The 17,979-nt window shown below is 35.6% G+C and overlaps 1 protein-coding gene across 1 annotated transcript in view; it reads right to left on the bottom strand.

The window, feature by feature from the left end:
- MYO16 (myosin XVI) overlaps positions 1 to 17,979 on the bottom strand; it is a 675,300-nt gene that overhangs the window by 133,434 nt on the left and 523,887 nt on the right. Inside the window, exon 27 of the mRNA XM_036754583.1 lies at positions 133 to 235. Coding sequence (XP_036610478.1) covers positions 133 to 235 — 103 coding nt within the window. The remainder of the gene's footprint in view (positions 1 to 132; positions 236 to 17,979) is intronic.

Raw genomic sequence — 17,979 nt, 5'->3', positions numbered from 1 at the left:
TTGCCCATGCCCAACACATCAAAAGGATCTCTTTTTGCCAATAACACTCTGGCAGCTTACCACAACGGAAATAACTCAGATCACTCATTTAAAATCTTAAACTGATATTTTAGTTGTCTGTAGGTCACAAACCTGCCAGCCTTGTAATTTACACTGTTGAAGCACAAGCTGACATTTCTCCTCGGCGGACAGCTTCTTCTTCTCTCCCAGCAATGTATCAGCCAAGGCCTTATACCTGCAAAAAATATCAAGGAAATGACTGATCAACACAGAAAGAAACCAAACAGCAGTGGTTGAATTTGGAAGGTAAATAGCTCTATGTTACTGGTTAGCAGTTTAGATTTGTTGGTATTCTGGTTTTTGTTTATTCCTTTGTTCTTTTCCTGTCAATATACACAAAAGTGTTTCAATTCAGGAAAAAAAAAACTGAATTGCCTCCGGAGTCAGAGGACCTGGGTCCAAATCTCACCTTTGGCATTTGTCTGACCTTGGCCAAGTCAGGTCACAACTCTGGGTCTCAGTTTCCTCGTCTGTAAAATGATAGGACTGGATGGCTTCTGAGATCTCTTCTAGCTCTATATCTATGAACCTATGATACTAAAATAATAAACAAATCTCAAGGTGTCTTACTTTCTTTTTAATTTGCAAAATTAAGAGACTAACATTTCCTGAAGCTCTATTGGATCTGTAGAATTTGTTTAGATGGTTATTACAAAGCAATTATTATTTGGAAGTCATTCAATATGAAAAGGTAAAGACTTTGGAAAACTTCTCTCCTTACTTCCTTTAAACTGTCAGTCACATTAATATAAATAAAGATGTAAAGAAAAACAGATACCTAAGTAGCTCCATTCGAAGAAAGAAAGGGCTTTTTAACCATACTTCATATTGCACCCTTATGTCTTCAGAGCCCATTTGGAAGGGATGTGGTCAAAAATTCTGCTTATCCTTTTCCTTGTTGGAGTCAATTGAAAACTGAGGAAGACTTCTGCCCACCTCATATTGTATACTTGACTCCCTCTAAATTTACTAACATGGAATCTTTAGAATCATTTAACTTGCCGTGTCCCTCATGTTCACCTTTTCCAGATGAAATTAATGTAAGTTTAAAATTTCCATCAATAGAGAAAAAGTGACTCACAGCATTCCACCAACCAATTGATAGCTCTTTGTTAAGCCTTTCCTCTTCCATCTCCCCCTCCTTTTGGCATTTCACCTGGCATGTGAGCAAATAGTGCATTAAAAAAACCAAAAGCATCTGCATTAACTTTCTCTCTGCTACTCTATTATACTGTTTATCAATATCATGTTATACTGCACTGTAAGCCAGAATGAAGTTCTGCCAAAACTTAGGGGGAAGCACATATCATCATCACAGAAGATTTCTGCTCTTTTCTGCAGAATGGTTGATAGTTGTCTCTAATGTGAGCTGTAGTTAATTGGGTGTCTCCTAAATGAGGCCTTTCAATTCACTTAGGGGAATTAGGCGAGGAGAAGAAAAAACAAACAACTACGCATCCTTATTTACCACATTTACTCAGAGTCTAGAATTGCTATTATTGCGGAAACCAACTGACAGTCATAGAAGACTGATATATGGCTCTTCATTTTGCAAATACCATCCATAAGAGATTCGCCGAATGGGGGTGGAGGGGCTGGGCGGGCAGTATTGCAAAGGCTGCAGGTATAGTAAATAATGCATATGGGAAAAAACCACACTATTCAGCTTTTTAGATGAGCATGTTTCCTCATTTTCTTTCTTAACTCTATAAGTACCCGACGACCAAAAACAAAAGCAAAAATATTTTCTTTTCTCTGGGAAGAAAGCCTCCATCATTTAGTCAGCAAAAAAATCACGTCAATCCCAGCATGATCCCTTCTTTTTATATAGACTTTACTCAAGTGTCAAGCTCTGGGTATGAGTGCTTATAAAAATAGAAAAGGGTAAGCAATACATAGTGAAGCTGATATGCCAGAGGCCAGGGGATGAAAAATTCCAACTCATCAACTTAATCATACGAAATGGGCTGAAATGATCTAGGGATGACTAGAGTACATAGTGTTCTTTTATGGAAATGATACTTTCCTTAACTGTCCTGAATCAGAGTTCTACCTCCTACTCATTTTGGATGTAATCACTTTTCGGTTGGTGAGGAAAGCAGGAATTTCTCACAATCAGGTAGGGAGCGGGTGTTGGGCAATGTTTGGGGCATATAGGGCTCCCAAGAACCTTTCAAGTCCCCAAAAGGTACTGGCAACAATGTCACAGTAAGAAACAGTATATGCATAACTTAATACTTTTTAAATACCCACAGTGGAAAGAGAATTGGATGGAAAGTCAGGAGACCTAGGGTTTAGTAGCATCTTTGACACTTATTTACTAGCTGTGTGGAAATGATCAAGTCATCTAATGATCATGTTCCATCCTTCCGGTTATCCACCTGGAACGAGCCAGTGAGACTATCTTGCTGACAGACTCTCCCTATTCAGAATAGCAACCCTTTGGATCCAGATAGCTAAAGACCCTTACCTCTTTCCTCAGGCTCTACTTAGCCTTAGGATTGCCTCCAAGATGAAGCTACCTGGGTTGGAAAGCAATTAATCACCTTCTACCTCCTCTAAAGCTACCTTGCCCCAGAACCCTAGGCTATGCTTCATCCAAACCTGATGTCTACCAACATACTAGAACCTAGCTAGTGAGGGCATGTTGCCATTAGTCTTGTCACTACACATATAGACACCCCCTTGACCTTTCCCTACTCTGCTTCTCCTCTTAGTCAAAAACTAATAATTAAATCAATACAGACAATATTGCTGGAAATAATCCACTGCTACTATAGAAGCTATGGGTAGAAATTGCAAAAAGCTTGATGAAGATTTGATGTTTGTCAGGAAAAAAATTCCTAACAATTAGTGTTCAAAGGTGGCTTGAGTTGCCTCCAAAAGTGGCGGTTTACCTTCCTCAGGGGTCTTTCAGTAGAGACTGGATTATCAATTGCCAGATACTTTAAACTGGAAATTCCTTTGTGCATTAGTTGGCATACATGGCCACTGAGGTCCCTTTCCACTCTCACATTCTGTGATAATCTCAAAAAAAAATTTAACTCTTTCTCAGACAGGTGATTTTTGCAAACGAGAACAATTTTAAGTAGAAGAGGTGACATTTCCAAGACTATCTAATTTATATTTATTGAAGTTTGAATCACAAATAAACCTAATCAAAAATTAAATCTAGTTTTACCCTAAAAATAGTGTTAATTTTAAAAAAATGAGTGATAAACTTCCACTAACTGAACACAATGTTAACCTATCAGGTAGGGATGAAATCTTTCTCTCAAGGCTTCATTAGCTCATTTTTGAATTGTTCTTTTGATACTTCAAGATTGTCTCATTCTAATTATTTTCTTTTAGAAACTAAAAAGAAAATCACAATAACCAAATAGTATTTGTTTAGTCAGGCCCACAAAATGAGTATTTAGAAATGGGAGATATTGTTAGCCCAAAAGAACTTTTACACATTGCTAGTGACTTTTCTTCCTCATGAAATAAAGCCTATACAGAGCTGTTGAAGGCTTGGAATCAAGTCCTGTCTCTGATGTATACCGTCTATGTGATCTTGGCCCATTCACTCTAAGTGCTCTAAGCAACTCTTTAAGAGTCTAAGTTTCAGATAAGTTATCAACCTGCATTGATAGAGGGAATTTCCTTACTTCAAATTTAAAATTTCCTCACTTTCCTTAAACTATTGAAATCACAGTCCAGTCCATATCCTATATCCATCTCCTTATTGTGAGCTAAATTAGGCAATAAAGGTCAAAGAGATGCAGTATGGATTCTGATCTACAGGCAAGAAAACAAGATTTGGGGCTTTATGCCACATTCTACCAAACACTTTGGGTTTTTTTGTTCAAAGACTCAAAGTAAATAAATCAGAAAGAGGATCATTCTTTTGAACTTGAACTTCAAAAGAGCTATCTGATTTCGTAAGAGGAAATCACAAATAGCCACTCATTTAGCATCTCATGGTATGAGGTCTCAAAGAAAAAAAAACAACCCAAAAACTCAAGATATGTTGAAAAAAGGGTCTATTAATTATTAATTATGCATAGAAGTCTTCAAGTACTCACATATTTAAGGACAAAAATCACTAGCAGCACTGTGACATCTTTGACTACAAAGGGTAGCACTGATTGTGAGCAATAAAACAGAAATGCTAGGAAAAGAAAGCCACTAACACCATCACCATGTCTTCCAGAAATTTAAGAAGCTAGTGCTCATTTAAAATCACTACCATCAACAAAAACTAGAACTTAAATGATAAATTCAAATCATATATTTAGAGCTGGAAGGAACCTTTGGTGAAAGTTGAAGAGGTCATAAGAATAGCAAGAGAGACTCTAATGCTTTTACAAAATCTAGGGAAATGTTCCACTGATCTACTAGTCTTGTAACCATGTCAAAAGGAAAAAGAATTTAGTAGTGCATGGTCTGTTCTTAATGAAGCTATTCTGGCCCTTATCATCATTCCTTCCTCTTTTGGATGTTTAGCCATCCTTTTAACAATATATTCTAGAACTCTGCTTGGAATCAAAGAATAGTTCACTTGCCCACTGTTTGAAAAGGTTATTATTTTTAATTTGTAGAAGGGTAATCAAACTAATAAGCTTATTGGGGCATAAGCCTTTCTTTGGGACTGTGATTACAACTTGGGATCACAGTATTGGAGATAATAAATTTGTATCTGAAAGACACCTCAGAGGCCATTCCCTTAATTTTATAGCTCAGGGAAAAGAGGCATAGAGACTTCCCTGGGTCACATATGATAAATGTTCGAGGTAGAATTTGAACCCAAGCTTTGCTTATTCCAAGTCCAACACCATATCTATCTACTACATTGCCCCTAAACTGACTTGTAGCTGATTATTATCAAATGAGCTGATGAATTAATATAGAAGGACTGATTATGGATGAAATATAGACAAATTCTTAAATGATAGTATACCAAGCAGGATCCATAGGAAACAGCACATATTCAATATAATTTAGTATAATTACAAATTAGTTGAACAGCTAACACATTCTATGAAATTGAACATGATGACATGATATGAGACCAATGCCTTGGCAGAAAGGACTAGAATCCTGACTAACTGACAAATGAAAGAAATCAGTGTCAGATGCTATGTAATTTTATGACCAAGAAGCTTAGCTCCATGGATGATTTGAGAAAATAAATTTTGCTTCCTTCTTTTCAGAGTTGAGCCTTACTGGCTATAGAATATTGCATATACTGTTAGACTTGGGTGATGTGTTTCGTCAGTTTTGCTAGATTGCTTTTTCCCCCTCATTTCATTTTATTTTATTTTATTTTATTTTATTTTATTTTATTTTTTAGTTACTCTTACAAGGAAATGCCTTGCTAGGTTAGAGAGCGCAAAGAAATATATTCTGAAATAATGGTGATGTGAAACAAAACAAAAAAAGGGCAATGGTAGAAGAAAAGAAATAGGCCAAGTTAAATGTCAAGAATGTAGTAGTTCATGAAGCAACTAGCTCGATATATGGATATGCTATATTTCAGAATTAGTAAATGAAATTGTATCATTAATTGAACCATTATTTAACCTCTGTGTTTATGTTACTTTTCTTCATTTTCAGGAAGATGAGAAAAAGCTAGGCATAGCCCAGAGAACACCAAAATGGTGGTTTAAGAATGAACATTAGAATGTAGAAGAATAAGTGATGATATATGAGTGTGATGGGATATCTTTGTGCTATAAGAAATGAAGAAACGGGGGACTTGAAAGGGACATAGAAAGACTCATGAACTTTTATATAGAGTGAAATAAGCAAAATAAAAAGAGGAGTTTATACTCTAACTGCAATAATACAAAAAAATTTGAAGACATTAACAGATGAAAAATGAAATGAACAGAACCAGGAGAACAATTTATAAGGCCCTATAAATATAAACAATTTTGAAAGTGGTTAAGAACTATAATTAATGAAATAAATATCCATGATTAATGATAAAAATAATTAATGATAAAACATATGATCCACATCTTGACAGATATGATAGATTTATTATGTAGAATTTCACACACACACACACACACACACACACAGAGTCAGTGAGGAAGTTTGTTCTGCTGAACTACACATATTTGTTACAAGAAGTTTGCTATTCTTTTCTCTTTCCTTTTCTCCCCCAATGGGTAAACACAGAGGGAGGGAGAGGAAAATATATTTACGTTAATTCAATTTTTTTTAAAAAGGATAGGGTTTTGTGGGGGGGGGGTTGTTGGTGCTATAGATGTGGAATGTTGCATGCATTTTTAGACTAGGTCACTATGTTAGTTTTGCTTGTTTTCCTGTTACAAGTAACTTTTGGGGAATGGGGGTAATATGTAAATACAATCTATAAAAAAGAACACATCAACAAAACTTTAAAAAAAGAACTAAAAAGGAGAGATGAAAAAAGCAGAAGTTATTTTCTCAATGACAGGAGATTATTCTTTCCACTTATTGTAATATTTACCTATCATTACCTAGCCATTTAAGAGGACCAGAGAAGAAAAAATGTTCTCACCTAGCAGTATATCTCCCTGCTCTCATGGGATCAAGAGACATTCGGGTCAAATATAATATCTTATAAAGAACTATTTTAAAAGACCAACAAGGTTAGTGGTGGAAATCTTCATGAAGAATCTAAAATCATCTTATGAAGTTCTTCCCTTCTAACATATATACAGAATATTCAAATTACTCAGAAAGGAGACTCCTAAATACAAATTCCTTCCCCATTATTTTCAAGGAAAAAAACCCATTCTTGAGGGCTCTTACACTACTAGCCCTAATTACTCTGCTAAACTCCTCCCCTCTCCGGGAAGTTTACATTCTAAAGTATTAATTCTTTGTGGGCATGAGTATTTGTTATGTTTATATTTTATTTTTGTTTTCAATGCTGTTCCTTCATTTTTATGCTATCTCTTCATTTTTCTATGGGACATCTCTGGTTTTAAGCTTGTTCAAGACAGGGATAAAGATGTTTTTATTTCCCTTTCCAACTACTTCCTTTTAAAACTCCCCTCTGGGCATAGTATAGTTGTGTGTATTCAATAAATGTAGCTGCCTGGCTAAGTTCAACTAGAGATTCATTTTATTAGCTTCACAGTACTGTTCCGTTTCCTCTTCATATCATGTTCTCACGGTAAACATGGTGCAGGTGCAGGTGGGTGATTTTCTAGCTATTCAGGGCTAATTTCCAGCATTCTGAAGGCTGAGTGGTATGCTGAGCCTAACAGCTGCCTAGCAACGGGGCTGACATGCATCATGAAAACAGAGAGAAGTATGAAGGAAAAGGAAAGCAACTGGGCTTGAGAGGGAAATAAAACCTATTTAAAGTGGGTGGAGGGGTGAGGAATGAAACAGAGACAGAAAAAGAAAGACAAAGGGATGTTTCTTTTTCTTCTTTGAAAAAACATTAGGTCCTATGGCCAGGAAGAGCCTATAGGTTTGAAAATCGTTTGGCTCATATTTAGTCCATAAAATGTACACATTTTCTCCCTTCTACTGTTTTTTTTACAACACTCAAGAATCCTAAGAGTGTGCCTATCGATATAGAATTGCCTCCACAGACATGGACAACCTTCAAAATAGGTCAAAACAGAAAGAAGAGGCAGAATATATGTGTTTTAAGTACATAGTCTTTACTTTTCTAGTGATAGTTGATAATTGGCTTTAGTTTTCCAAGAGTACCTTTAATTGCTATGTTCATACACAGAAATATGTGCCTATAGGAATATATTAAAAAGTCAGATAGGAAAGAAATACTACCCTAGCATAGATATAATGATAGCTTCCATTTATATACCTCTTTAAGCTTTGCTTTATATTATCACATTTGACCCCCACTACAACCTTGATAAGTACCATTATTAGGGCTTTATAGCTGAGAAAACCAAGTCTTAAGAGTTAAGTGACTGGTACAAGCCCATTGTTGGGATTTGAACCCAGACCCTTCTGACTGCAATTTCAGTGCTCAATGCATTATCCTATTCTACTTCCAATATACAGGGATCATAGATTTGCTGCTTGCTCGCTCCACTTATCAAGAAAAAATGCCATTCTTTCTGGCAGTAGCACTAGATGTTTGAATCTTACCTCTGCCACTAGCTCTGTTACCCTGGGCAAGTCACTTAACCTCTCTTCATCTTAGTTGTTTCCTTAGATGGTCTTAAAGTTCTCCATTTCAAAAATCTGTGATGCTATTAGTCTCTAGCTTATATCGGGAGAAGTGTAATCAGTGAAATCAGAGGATTAATGTGATAACATGACCATTATGGAATGACAGATATTAAAGTCATATTTCCTACTCATCTACACAGGAGTACTATGGTCCTTTTCCTGAATTAAAAAAAAAACACTTATCAAGCACTATGTGCAAAATCTTGCGTGACATATGTAAATATAATTCAATCCGTGAGCATTTATTAATCACTTGCCAGACACTGTGCTAAGCAAGCCAGATAAAATGAATGCTTAACCCTACTATAAATCATAGAGTCAGAATTGGAAGTGAGGTTGGAGGTCATCTAGTTCAATCTATTCATTTTACAGATGAGGAACTGAAGCTCTGAAAGGTTAATTAACTTGACCAAGTTTACACAGGTAGTACCCTAAGGAAGCTAATATCCTACTGGAAAGACATGATGTTATCTATCCATCCATCCATCTATCTGTCTATCTGTCAATTTACATTAAATAAATATTGTATTGAAACTCTTTTTAAACATTAATGTCACTTCACAAAGACTCTGCCTACTCTCTCTCCCTCAATAGAGTCCTTCTTCAAAGAAAAGGTAATAAAAATGTTTTGGCCATATATGAAAATGTACAACTCACTCTGCTCTTATAGTCGACATCTTTGCCAAAGGAGGGAATACCAGTGCTCCATGATCAGTTCACTAAAGTCATGACATTGATCAGAGTTCTGGTATCTTTCTTTTTTTAATTTTATTTTAGACTCAAGGGCTAGAACACAAATACAGAATAGAGGAAATAAAAAAAACATATCATAAACTCAAATATTGCAACTTAAATACAAAGTAATAGCATAGCAGAACATAAGAGAGGATTCTGACTATAAAACAATAAATTTTCATTTCAAGAAAGCCTGTATGATAAATTTTTTTTGGAGGGGGGAAGGTGTATTGGGGATCCTTGAAGAGTTTGGCTTTTGTTTCCTTTGATTAATTCAGTGTATTTCATTGAGTCTTACTAGGTTCTATGCCCCAGGCCCAAACCCCTATTAGGTGCTAAACCTATGTGGATGTGGATTGGTAACTAAGGTGGGGCCCAAGGTGGGCCTAACTAAGGGAGGCCTTATTAGATCTTTGCTCCTAAGTTTGCCTGAAACCCCTAATTACTAGGTACCAAGCCTATGTGGGTGTGAAGCTTCCAGGGTCCTAAGGGGAGGTGCTTACTCCAGAGCCAATCATAGCAGCCTAACTTCTGGTCATTCAGATGACTTCGATGTCTAAAATGGTATAAGAAGAGAAGATAGAGCTATTTGCTCAGGGCTCTCACTCTTGGTGGCGCACTGATGTGGAGACTCCGGGCAGCTTTAGTTAAGAGCCCTCCAGCTTTCCTGGATGTCCGGACTTGGTTTTCTTGGTAACTATGAATTGTATTTGGTCTGTTTGTAATTTGTTTGTATTTGCTCTGAAGTTCAGGTGCTGGCTTTCCCGCCTGAACTAAGTGAGTGATATTTGTATGCTGGATTAAAGTGAGATTGTCCAACCCCTTAACGTTGCTTTCCTTAGTAAAGCAGGTCAAAAGAACCTGAGCTTTTGCAGCATGCTGGTAGTGTGCTTGTTGTTGGGCTTGTGTTGGTCTTTCACTCCCACAATAGCTGCTAGCCAGATTGTTGAAACAGAAGGCAAGGCAAATGGGGTTAAGTGACTTGCCCGTGGTCACACAGCTAATAAATGTCAAATGGCTGAAGTTGAATTTGAACACAGATCTTCCTGACTCCAGGGCTGGTGCTCTATTCACTGTGCCACCTAGCTGCCCATCTGGTATCTTTCAATGTTTCTTTCTTTTACATTATTGCATAAATTGCTTTCCTGCATCTGTCCACTTCACTCTGCATCAATTCATAAAGTCCTGCTAGGTTTCCATGAATTCTTCATATTTCTCATTTTTATGGTGTAATAATATTCCGTTACATTTATAGCCCACAATGGATTGAGATAGTTTGCAAATGTTGGGCACAGATTTTGCTTCCCATGCATTGCTACCACAACAATTACTCCTACAAATACTTTTGTGTCTATTATTTTGAATATGTTACCCATATTTCTGTCTTTGAGATATAAAATGAATAGTGAGATTTCTAGGACCAAATCATTTTCCATAATGTTTGTGGACCATTTTATGATTTGATAGTTCCACTAAAACTCAGCACAGGTATGTCTTTCTTTCCACAATGTACCCATTTACCATAATCATCTTTATTTTCATTGTCACTGCCACCTTTAATATTGTTGGAATAACTGTTCATGTAGTCACCAAAAAAGGCAAGATGTTTAATAAGGCAGTAGGGAGGCAGAGCTGATAATACCATCATGACAATGATCATTCTAAAAGCATTTTAGTGGTTATGTTACACCTATAGAAGTGAATGATGTTCTTAGAGACACTTCAAGTGCATATAGAAATTTTCCTCTAACAAAGGAACATGGGATTAAATAATTGCATTTTTTGGCTTATCCATTTACGAGATCGACTGTACCAGAATGCTGGCCTCTTGCAAATCTAATCCATCCTTTATGATACTGCTAGATTAATTTCCTAACGCATAATTCTAATCATACTATTTCTCTGCTCAAAATATTCAATGACCCCTTTATCTTTCTACAAAGAAAAGTCAAAACTCTTCAGCTTCGCATTCAAAATTCTTCACAGTAAGGTCCCAACTTATATTTTAAGCTTCCTCACCTATCGTTTAGCACACTGCGTGAAACATATAAGGCAATTAATAAATACGTGTTTACTGATTACTTATGTATTCTGCTCAACAGCTAACCAAGCCTTCTCACTGTTCCTAATAGTGTGCAACTCTTTCTCTCTTCTGGGCTGTTGGTTTTACTGTTTCTACTGTCTTTCCTTACTGTCCTCCCACTTAAATTTCCACTTATTGAACTTTTGTCTTTCCTTATAGGAAAATGTCAATAGTTTCTCCATTAATTCTTCCCTGATGTTCCAGACTGGGTCTGTTAATTTTCCTTCTCTGAACCTCCATATTTTGTGGTTTATACTCCTCTTGTGGCATTTATATTATTTTTAGTTATTTAAATACTTATCCTCTTTACTAGAATATACATTCCTTGGAAGCGGAGGCTGTATTACTCATCTTTTGTACCTCTACGGAATCCAACATAGCATGTGTGCATACTGGACCCTGAGAAAACTATATGTTGAACTGAATATAACTGAAATAGGTTAAATGCAGAATTGTCCCTTCTGGGCCTTGGCTTTTGTTGTTTAGTTGTTCAGTCACATTCAACTTTTTGTTACCCCATATCAGGTTTTTCTGGCAAAAATACTAGAGTGGTTTGCCATTTCCTTCTCAGTAGATTAAGGCAAACAGAAATTAAAGGACTTGCCCAGGGTCAAACAGCTGGTGAGTGTCTGAGGCCATGTTTGAACTCAAGTCTTCCTTACCCCTGGCCCAGTGCTCTATCCACTGAGCCACCTGGCTGTCTCCAGGGCCTAGGCATACACATGGAAAATGGTACCAATATCCTCTTTCTCCAATATTACAGGGTATCCCAGCTCAGTCACTACTTACCCTTGTGCTGTTGGGCAAGGCATTTAACCTCTATGGGACCCAGTTTCCTCATCTGTCAAATGAAAGAGTTTAACTAGATGACTTCAAAAGATTTTCAGTTCCTCTAGTCTCTTAATTGCTAAATGTGGTGGCCTTTTCTTATTGCTTAACTGTCTTCACCTTTCTGTAGAATTTTAAACTGTTGAGCACCTTCTAGATACTTCTTTCTTTTCTCTGGGTTTTCATACTTCTCTCTCTTGATTTCTCCTCTGTTCCCTCTCAGTTCTTTTGCTGGATGAATATCTTTGTACTACCCCATCTCTGATTGTCCCCAAGGCTTTCTCTTCTTTTCTCTCTAGGATTTCATCAGTTTTTATGAATTAAATTTTATTCCCTGCCCAGATAATTCCCAAATCTAAAGCTCCAGTCTTTGTCCTGAGCTCTAGCCCGGAATCACCAACTTTTGGTTGCAAATAACGACTTCACTTCTTACAACTCATTAGTCTGCCTGTCAACTAGCATTTATTAAATGTTAGTTAGCTGGCTCATTTAAGAAAAGATCTATGTCTATTTTCTCCTTAGAAATGAAATTCTTCATCATAGTTGTTACCATTCATTGTCTACCTACATGTCTCTGATACTGCACAAGGTCTTAAAAATGATAGAGAAGTTATGTGAGCAACAATGAGCTATAATCAAAGGCACGTTGTTTCAAGAGTAAGGAGACCTACATTCTGATCCTGCCTTTGACACTGATTAGCTTTGTGAACCTGGGCACTTAATTTATAAGTACCTCATTTTCCTTATATGTAAAATGAGGTGGTTGCATTTAGCAGCTATGAAATCCCTCCTAGGGACAAAAATTTGATTTCCTGAGTTTTACTGGAAGTGCACTCATAAATACATAAATTATACAGAGAGATGCATCTGTATACATTTCTCCTCATCTAATCTTTATCTCTGTGTCATCTGTCTGTCTTTCTGTTTATCTTTAGCTATTTGTTCCAAAATGCTAATATATGCTCATTATCATTCAGGGACTTTTGACCATAGGTGATATGTTGAAATTTGGAATGTTTAATGTGACAGATTTGAATTACCACAGTGTATACAGGTTTCACTTCCATTATAATCACCATTTCCGAGGCACCTGAATTCAAATCCCTGGAGAAAAAGCAAATCGCTAGGAGATATTATCTTAATCCTATGGTATTCATTCATGCACTTCATGTAATTAAGCAGGGGTTCCCTCATGCCAGACAATATGGTGGCTGAATAACAAAAAGAATGCTAAATTATACTTCAGCTCTTGGGATTAGCTGATACAGCTATGCAAATAAAAATGAATTCACAGCATCTGCTAAGAATTTACATGACAATGCTCTCAAGTTCCCTTATTTAAAACTGGCATCACCATTTCATTTTGATTGTGCAATATAACAACATCCTATTTATTCAATAAATGGATTAAAATGAAACACTAAATTAGAAATGTCTTAGCAGGAAATCTGCAGTAAGCTCCATTTCCCAAGCAATGCCATTCTCTTGATAGCATTTTGTTTTAACGATGAGCGGTGTTTGTTCTTCCAGGCATCTTCCTTAGTTGTTCTAGACACATAACCCCAGCTCTGCCCAAAGTCACTCTAGTGCTGTCTCCCACAAAGAACATTGAGAACTATTCCCTCACATGGGACTGGCTACGTGATGGGGCTGAAATAATGGTTGTGGTCAATGGAGCCAATCATAGTTTTCTCTGATCCACTTACACACAGGAGGAAGCAAAGCATGTTCAGTACTTTGCATTTGGAATGATGTGTGTTACTTCTTTATTTATGGTGCATTGCACAATTCACTTGCTAAACCAGGGGCTTGGATTGATCAGGTACAAGAACAGCTTGTTTTGCTAAACTGAGGAGAACAGATGTTCATTTGTTTTTAAGTCTAAACAAGAGGCCTCTTTAAGGACATGATTTAAGTGAAGTTATTCTATTCCTGTACCAGTTTGGTCCTTCATCCAATACTCATTGGGGTCAGTTTGACCTCCTACCTTTGAGCAGTAACATGAAACTAATGCAGGTAGATGTATTTATATATTTGAGATGTTTCTTCTTTAATTGTACTCCCCTACTTTTGTTCTCAAATTAGAGGTTACTCTTCTCATAGGCATTGACTAAAAAGGGTTTCAAAAGACTTTATATGAAGAATAAAGGGTGATATTTTCTTTTAATGTATTAGCAAGTTTATTCTTATAACAGACATTTAACTAGTTTTCTTGCATATATAGATATACTATACACTCAAACATATGCATACATATATGTGCAGTGCTTAAGAATAAAATTAATATTTTCTTGGAATAGTAGCATAGTGGTAAAGTCATCCAAGATTCTTAAATGCAATAATGATTTTCTGATGGAAAACTGGCTAGCTACTTATACCTCAGGATCAATATTCTAATTTGTTTGCATTTTGGTCTTTATTTAGGAGCATCAATTTGAAAACACAGGCAACAAGTAATGAATGAAAAATGAGTGCCAAAGGAATAAAAAATATGGTTGATACTTAAAAATGGGGATGAGGAAATGCTAATTTTCATTGGTTGGTATGTACTATGTTGAGCCAAGTTTAAGAAAATGTGTAGTGAGAGGTAGCCTGCTATAATGGAAAAATGTTCAGATCTGGAATTAGAGACTATAGGTCCAAGTCCCACCTTTACCACTGACTGGAATCACTGAACTCATATACAAATGGAGATGCTTATATTAGTTACCTCATATACAAATGGAAGTGCTTATATTAGTTACCTCATGGACTGTTGTAAGGATCAAAAGAAATGATTTAGGGAAAACACTTTGTTACTGTGAAACTCTAGCTTAACGTTAGTTATTGTAATTATAAAACCACATAAAGTGAACTGCATGTTTTGATTTACTCCCTCTGATTTCATAGATGTATGTATCTTATAACTAAATGTGAACTGAACTAGTTTGGCATCAGGGAAGAACAATTAGCAAATTTATGAATCAGCATCCTGTTTACACTTCTGTTATAAAGGATAATAACTTGTTGGCTTAATTAAGGCACTTTGTACTCTGCCAACTGTCATTATATGAAAATATTGACTAAGCTTAAGTCCCTGCTGGGAAATGCAAGATGTGTGAAATTCTCACATATGTTTGGAATTCAAGCACAGTATCATTAACTGATAGGCAGTAATGAGTAGATAAAAAAACTTCAACTGAAAAAAATTATTAGAATTCATTCATTCATTCAACAAAAATTTTAAGGACCAGTTTTGTGTACAACAGTGAAAGGTTCTGGGCAAAATACAAAGTGTAGCTAAATCATACCTTCACAAAATTTACATTTTTATATGAGGATAACACCAACTCAGATAGTGATCATCCATAATAATACATGATAAGACCATTAGAGATAGCCAGACCTATGTGAAATCTGAGATAAAAGGCCATTGTTAACCAAGAAAATGGGAAGAATAAGAAGGTAGAATTTGAGATGCACTTTAAAGGATACTTAGGAATGCAACAGGTAAGGCAAAGAGAAGGTATTGCTAGCATAAGGAGCGATATAAGTAAAATGCATATAAGTGAAAGAATAAAAGGCATGTTTAGAGGCCAAAATGTAGTTCATTTTTACTGGAATAGATGGGGGGGAGATAATATGCGATTAGGCTGGAAAGGTACAGTAATTCCAGACTGTGAAAGATTTTGAATGCTAGTTAAAGGAGTTAATATTACTTAATACTAATGGGAGCCACTAAAGATATTTGATATTTAAATGACATGTCTACGTCTATGAAGAAAAAAGATTAATATAGAATTATCACAGAATTGACAACACAATTGTTTGCCATAATTTATTATGACATTAAAAGGTCTTTATTTCTTTAAGTATTAATATTTTCTGAGTTTAGCCATCATAATTACATAAGAAAATGTGAGTTGATGTTGAGTATCACTGTCTCCTCACTGAAGACTGTTTATCAGTAAAATTGGCATAGGAGATTTTAAAATTTCCTATTAGATGAATTTCAAATTGTGCTGTATCCTCATGAGCATAACTGAGAATGGGTAGAAGCTGCCATTTGCTTTGAGAAAAATCATCTAGATATTGGATTACTAAGATTGTGCACAGAAAAATTGACTTCTGCAAATTTGAAAAATATAGCATATCAAATAAGTGTTCACTTTAATGTATCAGTGAGTCTTATTTTATTTGTAAAATTTTGGTGTCTACATAAATCTTTTCCCTTATTCTACTGAAGGACAAATTTATCAGTTTAAGTTACTTTCAAAATCTCGATAATTCCTAGCTTCCTTCCTTCTAACTGTATAAAATCTTTAGGTTGTCATAAACAAAGTAGACTTAAACCTTCTAGCATAATCATTGAGCATTGTTATGTGTTATGTACAGTATTAATACATACTGGATTTTTTAAAAATCCTGGTAAAAAGTTAGGGAGTCCTAGACTTGAAATTTTGACTAAGGAGGTACAGAATTCATCACTCATTTCTGAAGTACCTTTAAACAACTGTTGAACACTCTCAGTTGGATGCCCCATTATTATTTCAAAGTCAACACTGGATTTAATAAGTATTTGTTAAGCGTCAATTATATTCAAGGTGTTTCGATGTGTAAGATGCCAAAAGAAATAGTACATTGTGATATTATACTCCTATTAAGCTCCCAGACAACTACATTGTTTCAGAATTCTAGAGTTATTGAGTTGAAACAGACTTTAGAGATTTAGTACAACATATCACACAATTCTAAAATGGAATTCATCACCTCCCCCCACCTTCACTCAGGACTGGTTTTTTTTCTCTTGATAGTGCCAGCATTCTTGCAGTCATTCAGGCTCTAAATATTCTTGTAACCTTTTCACATCTTTTTAATTCTCATTCTTTAGATTCTGGCAGTGAACACTTTCCAACATTCCTTCATGATGATTTTTGCAAAAGTCCCTTTTTATATATTTCTACCATGATATACTGTTGTATGATCTCATCTCATGACTCCTCATTGATTTTCTTGCCTTCAATTTATCACAAAAAAAAAAATCCTTCTGTGCTATTACCAGAATATGATTCCTAAAATGTCTTTTTACCATGTTCTTCTAATGAAAAATTTTTGACGGCTTCCATGGCTAGCTTTCATACTTTAAAGGATATGTGACTAATTAATGTGGTTAGTCTATTCAGTAGTGGAGACCACAATTCAGATCTTTGTATCCTACATGATTCTTGTCAATTTCTTCCCATTTGTCTTCCATAAGACATATCTACTCAATATAATGGAGACCTTCCTCAAAGTTTGTAGCATCCTTTGGGTACCTATGCAATACTTCACTTGACCCTATGTCATTCCTCCCTCTTTAATATAATTGGTATACTCATTTTCTTATTGTTTTTCATATATTAAATATATTACTGCATAGCATCTTTTTATAACATACTGCAAGCTAATTTTCATTGGAAATTTGCTCCAGATGAATTTGTAACAATATACCTGTATATTCTTCTTTGGATTACCCGCAATTTTAATTGTTTGGAGATCAGGATACATTACAATCTATAGCCATTTAGCATCACCTACATACTGTTATTAATTTTTAAAGGTGATTTTTTTGTGTCATGGATGAGATTAGAATCACTGAAAGAGTTCTTTGGTTTCTTAAATGCAATGCAGTACCTACTCAGTTCTGGAACTGGAGATGTTATAATTAAATGGGAATATGGGTTAGGAGTTACTGATAGCCTCTTGATGTCTATATCCTTTTTAAAGTAATAATATCATCTATGACTTTTCAAATTATTCAGAATATTTTCATCTTTCAAATGTCTTGAAAATTGATTCCTTAGTGTATAGTTTCTTAACTTCCTTGTATCTTGTGATTAAACCTCTGGCTGTCTAGTGAAACTTGTGCATTGCTTCTCAGAATACAGACACATACACACACATGCACACACTCACATATATATGTTTAAATTCATAAAATACATTGGATTAAAATAAAATGAATATATTAAATTGATAGACAAGTAGGCGGTTTAGTGGACAAAGCTAGGCCTGGAGTCATATGGCCTGAGTTCAAATTCAGCCTCAGACACTCATTAGATATG

This window comes from Trichosurus vulpecula, chromosome 4, assembly GCF_011100635.1.
Source record: "Trichosurus vulpecula isolate mTriVul1 chromosome 4, mTriVul1.pri, whole genome shotgun sequence".
Taxonomy (NCBI): domain Eukaryota; kingdom Metazoa; phylum Chordata; class Mammalia; order Diprotodontia; family Phalangeridae; genus Trichosurus; species Trichosurus vulpecula.
This window is presented reverse-complemented; position numbering and strand designations above follow the sequence as displayed.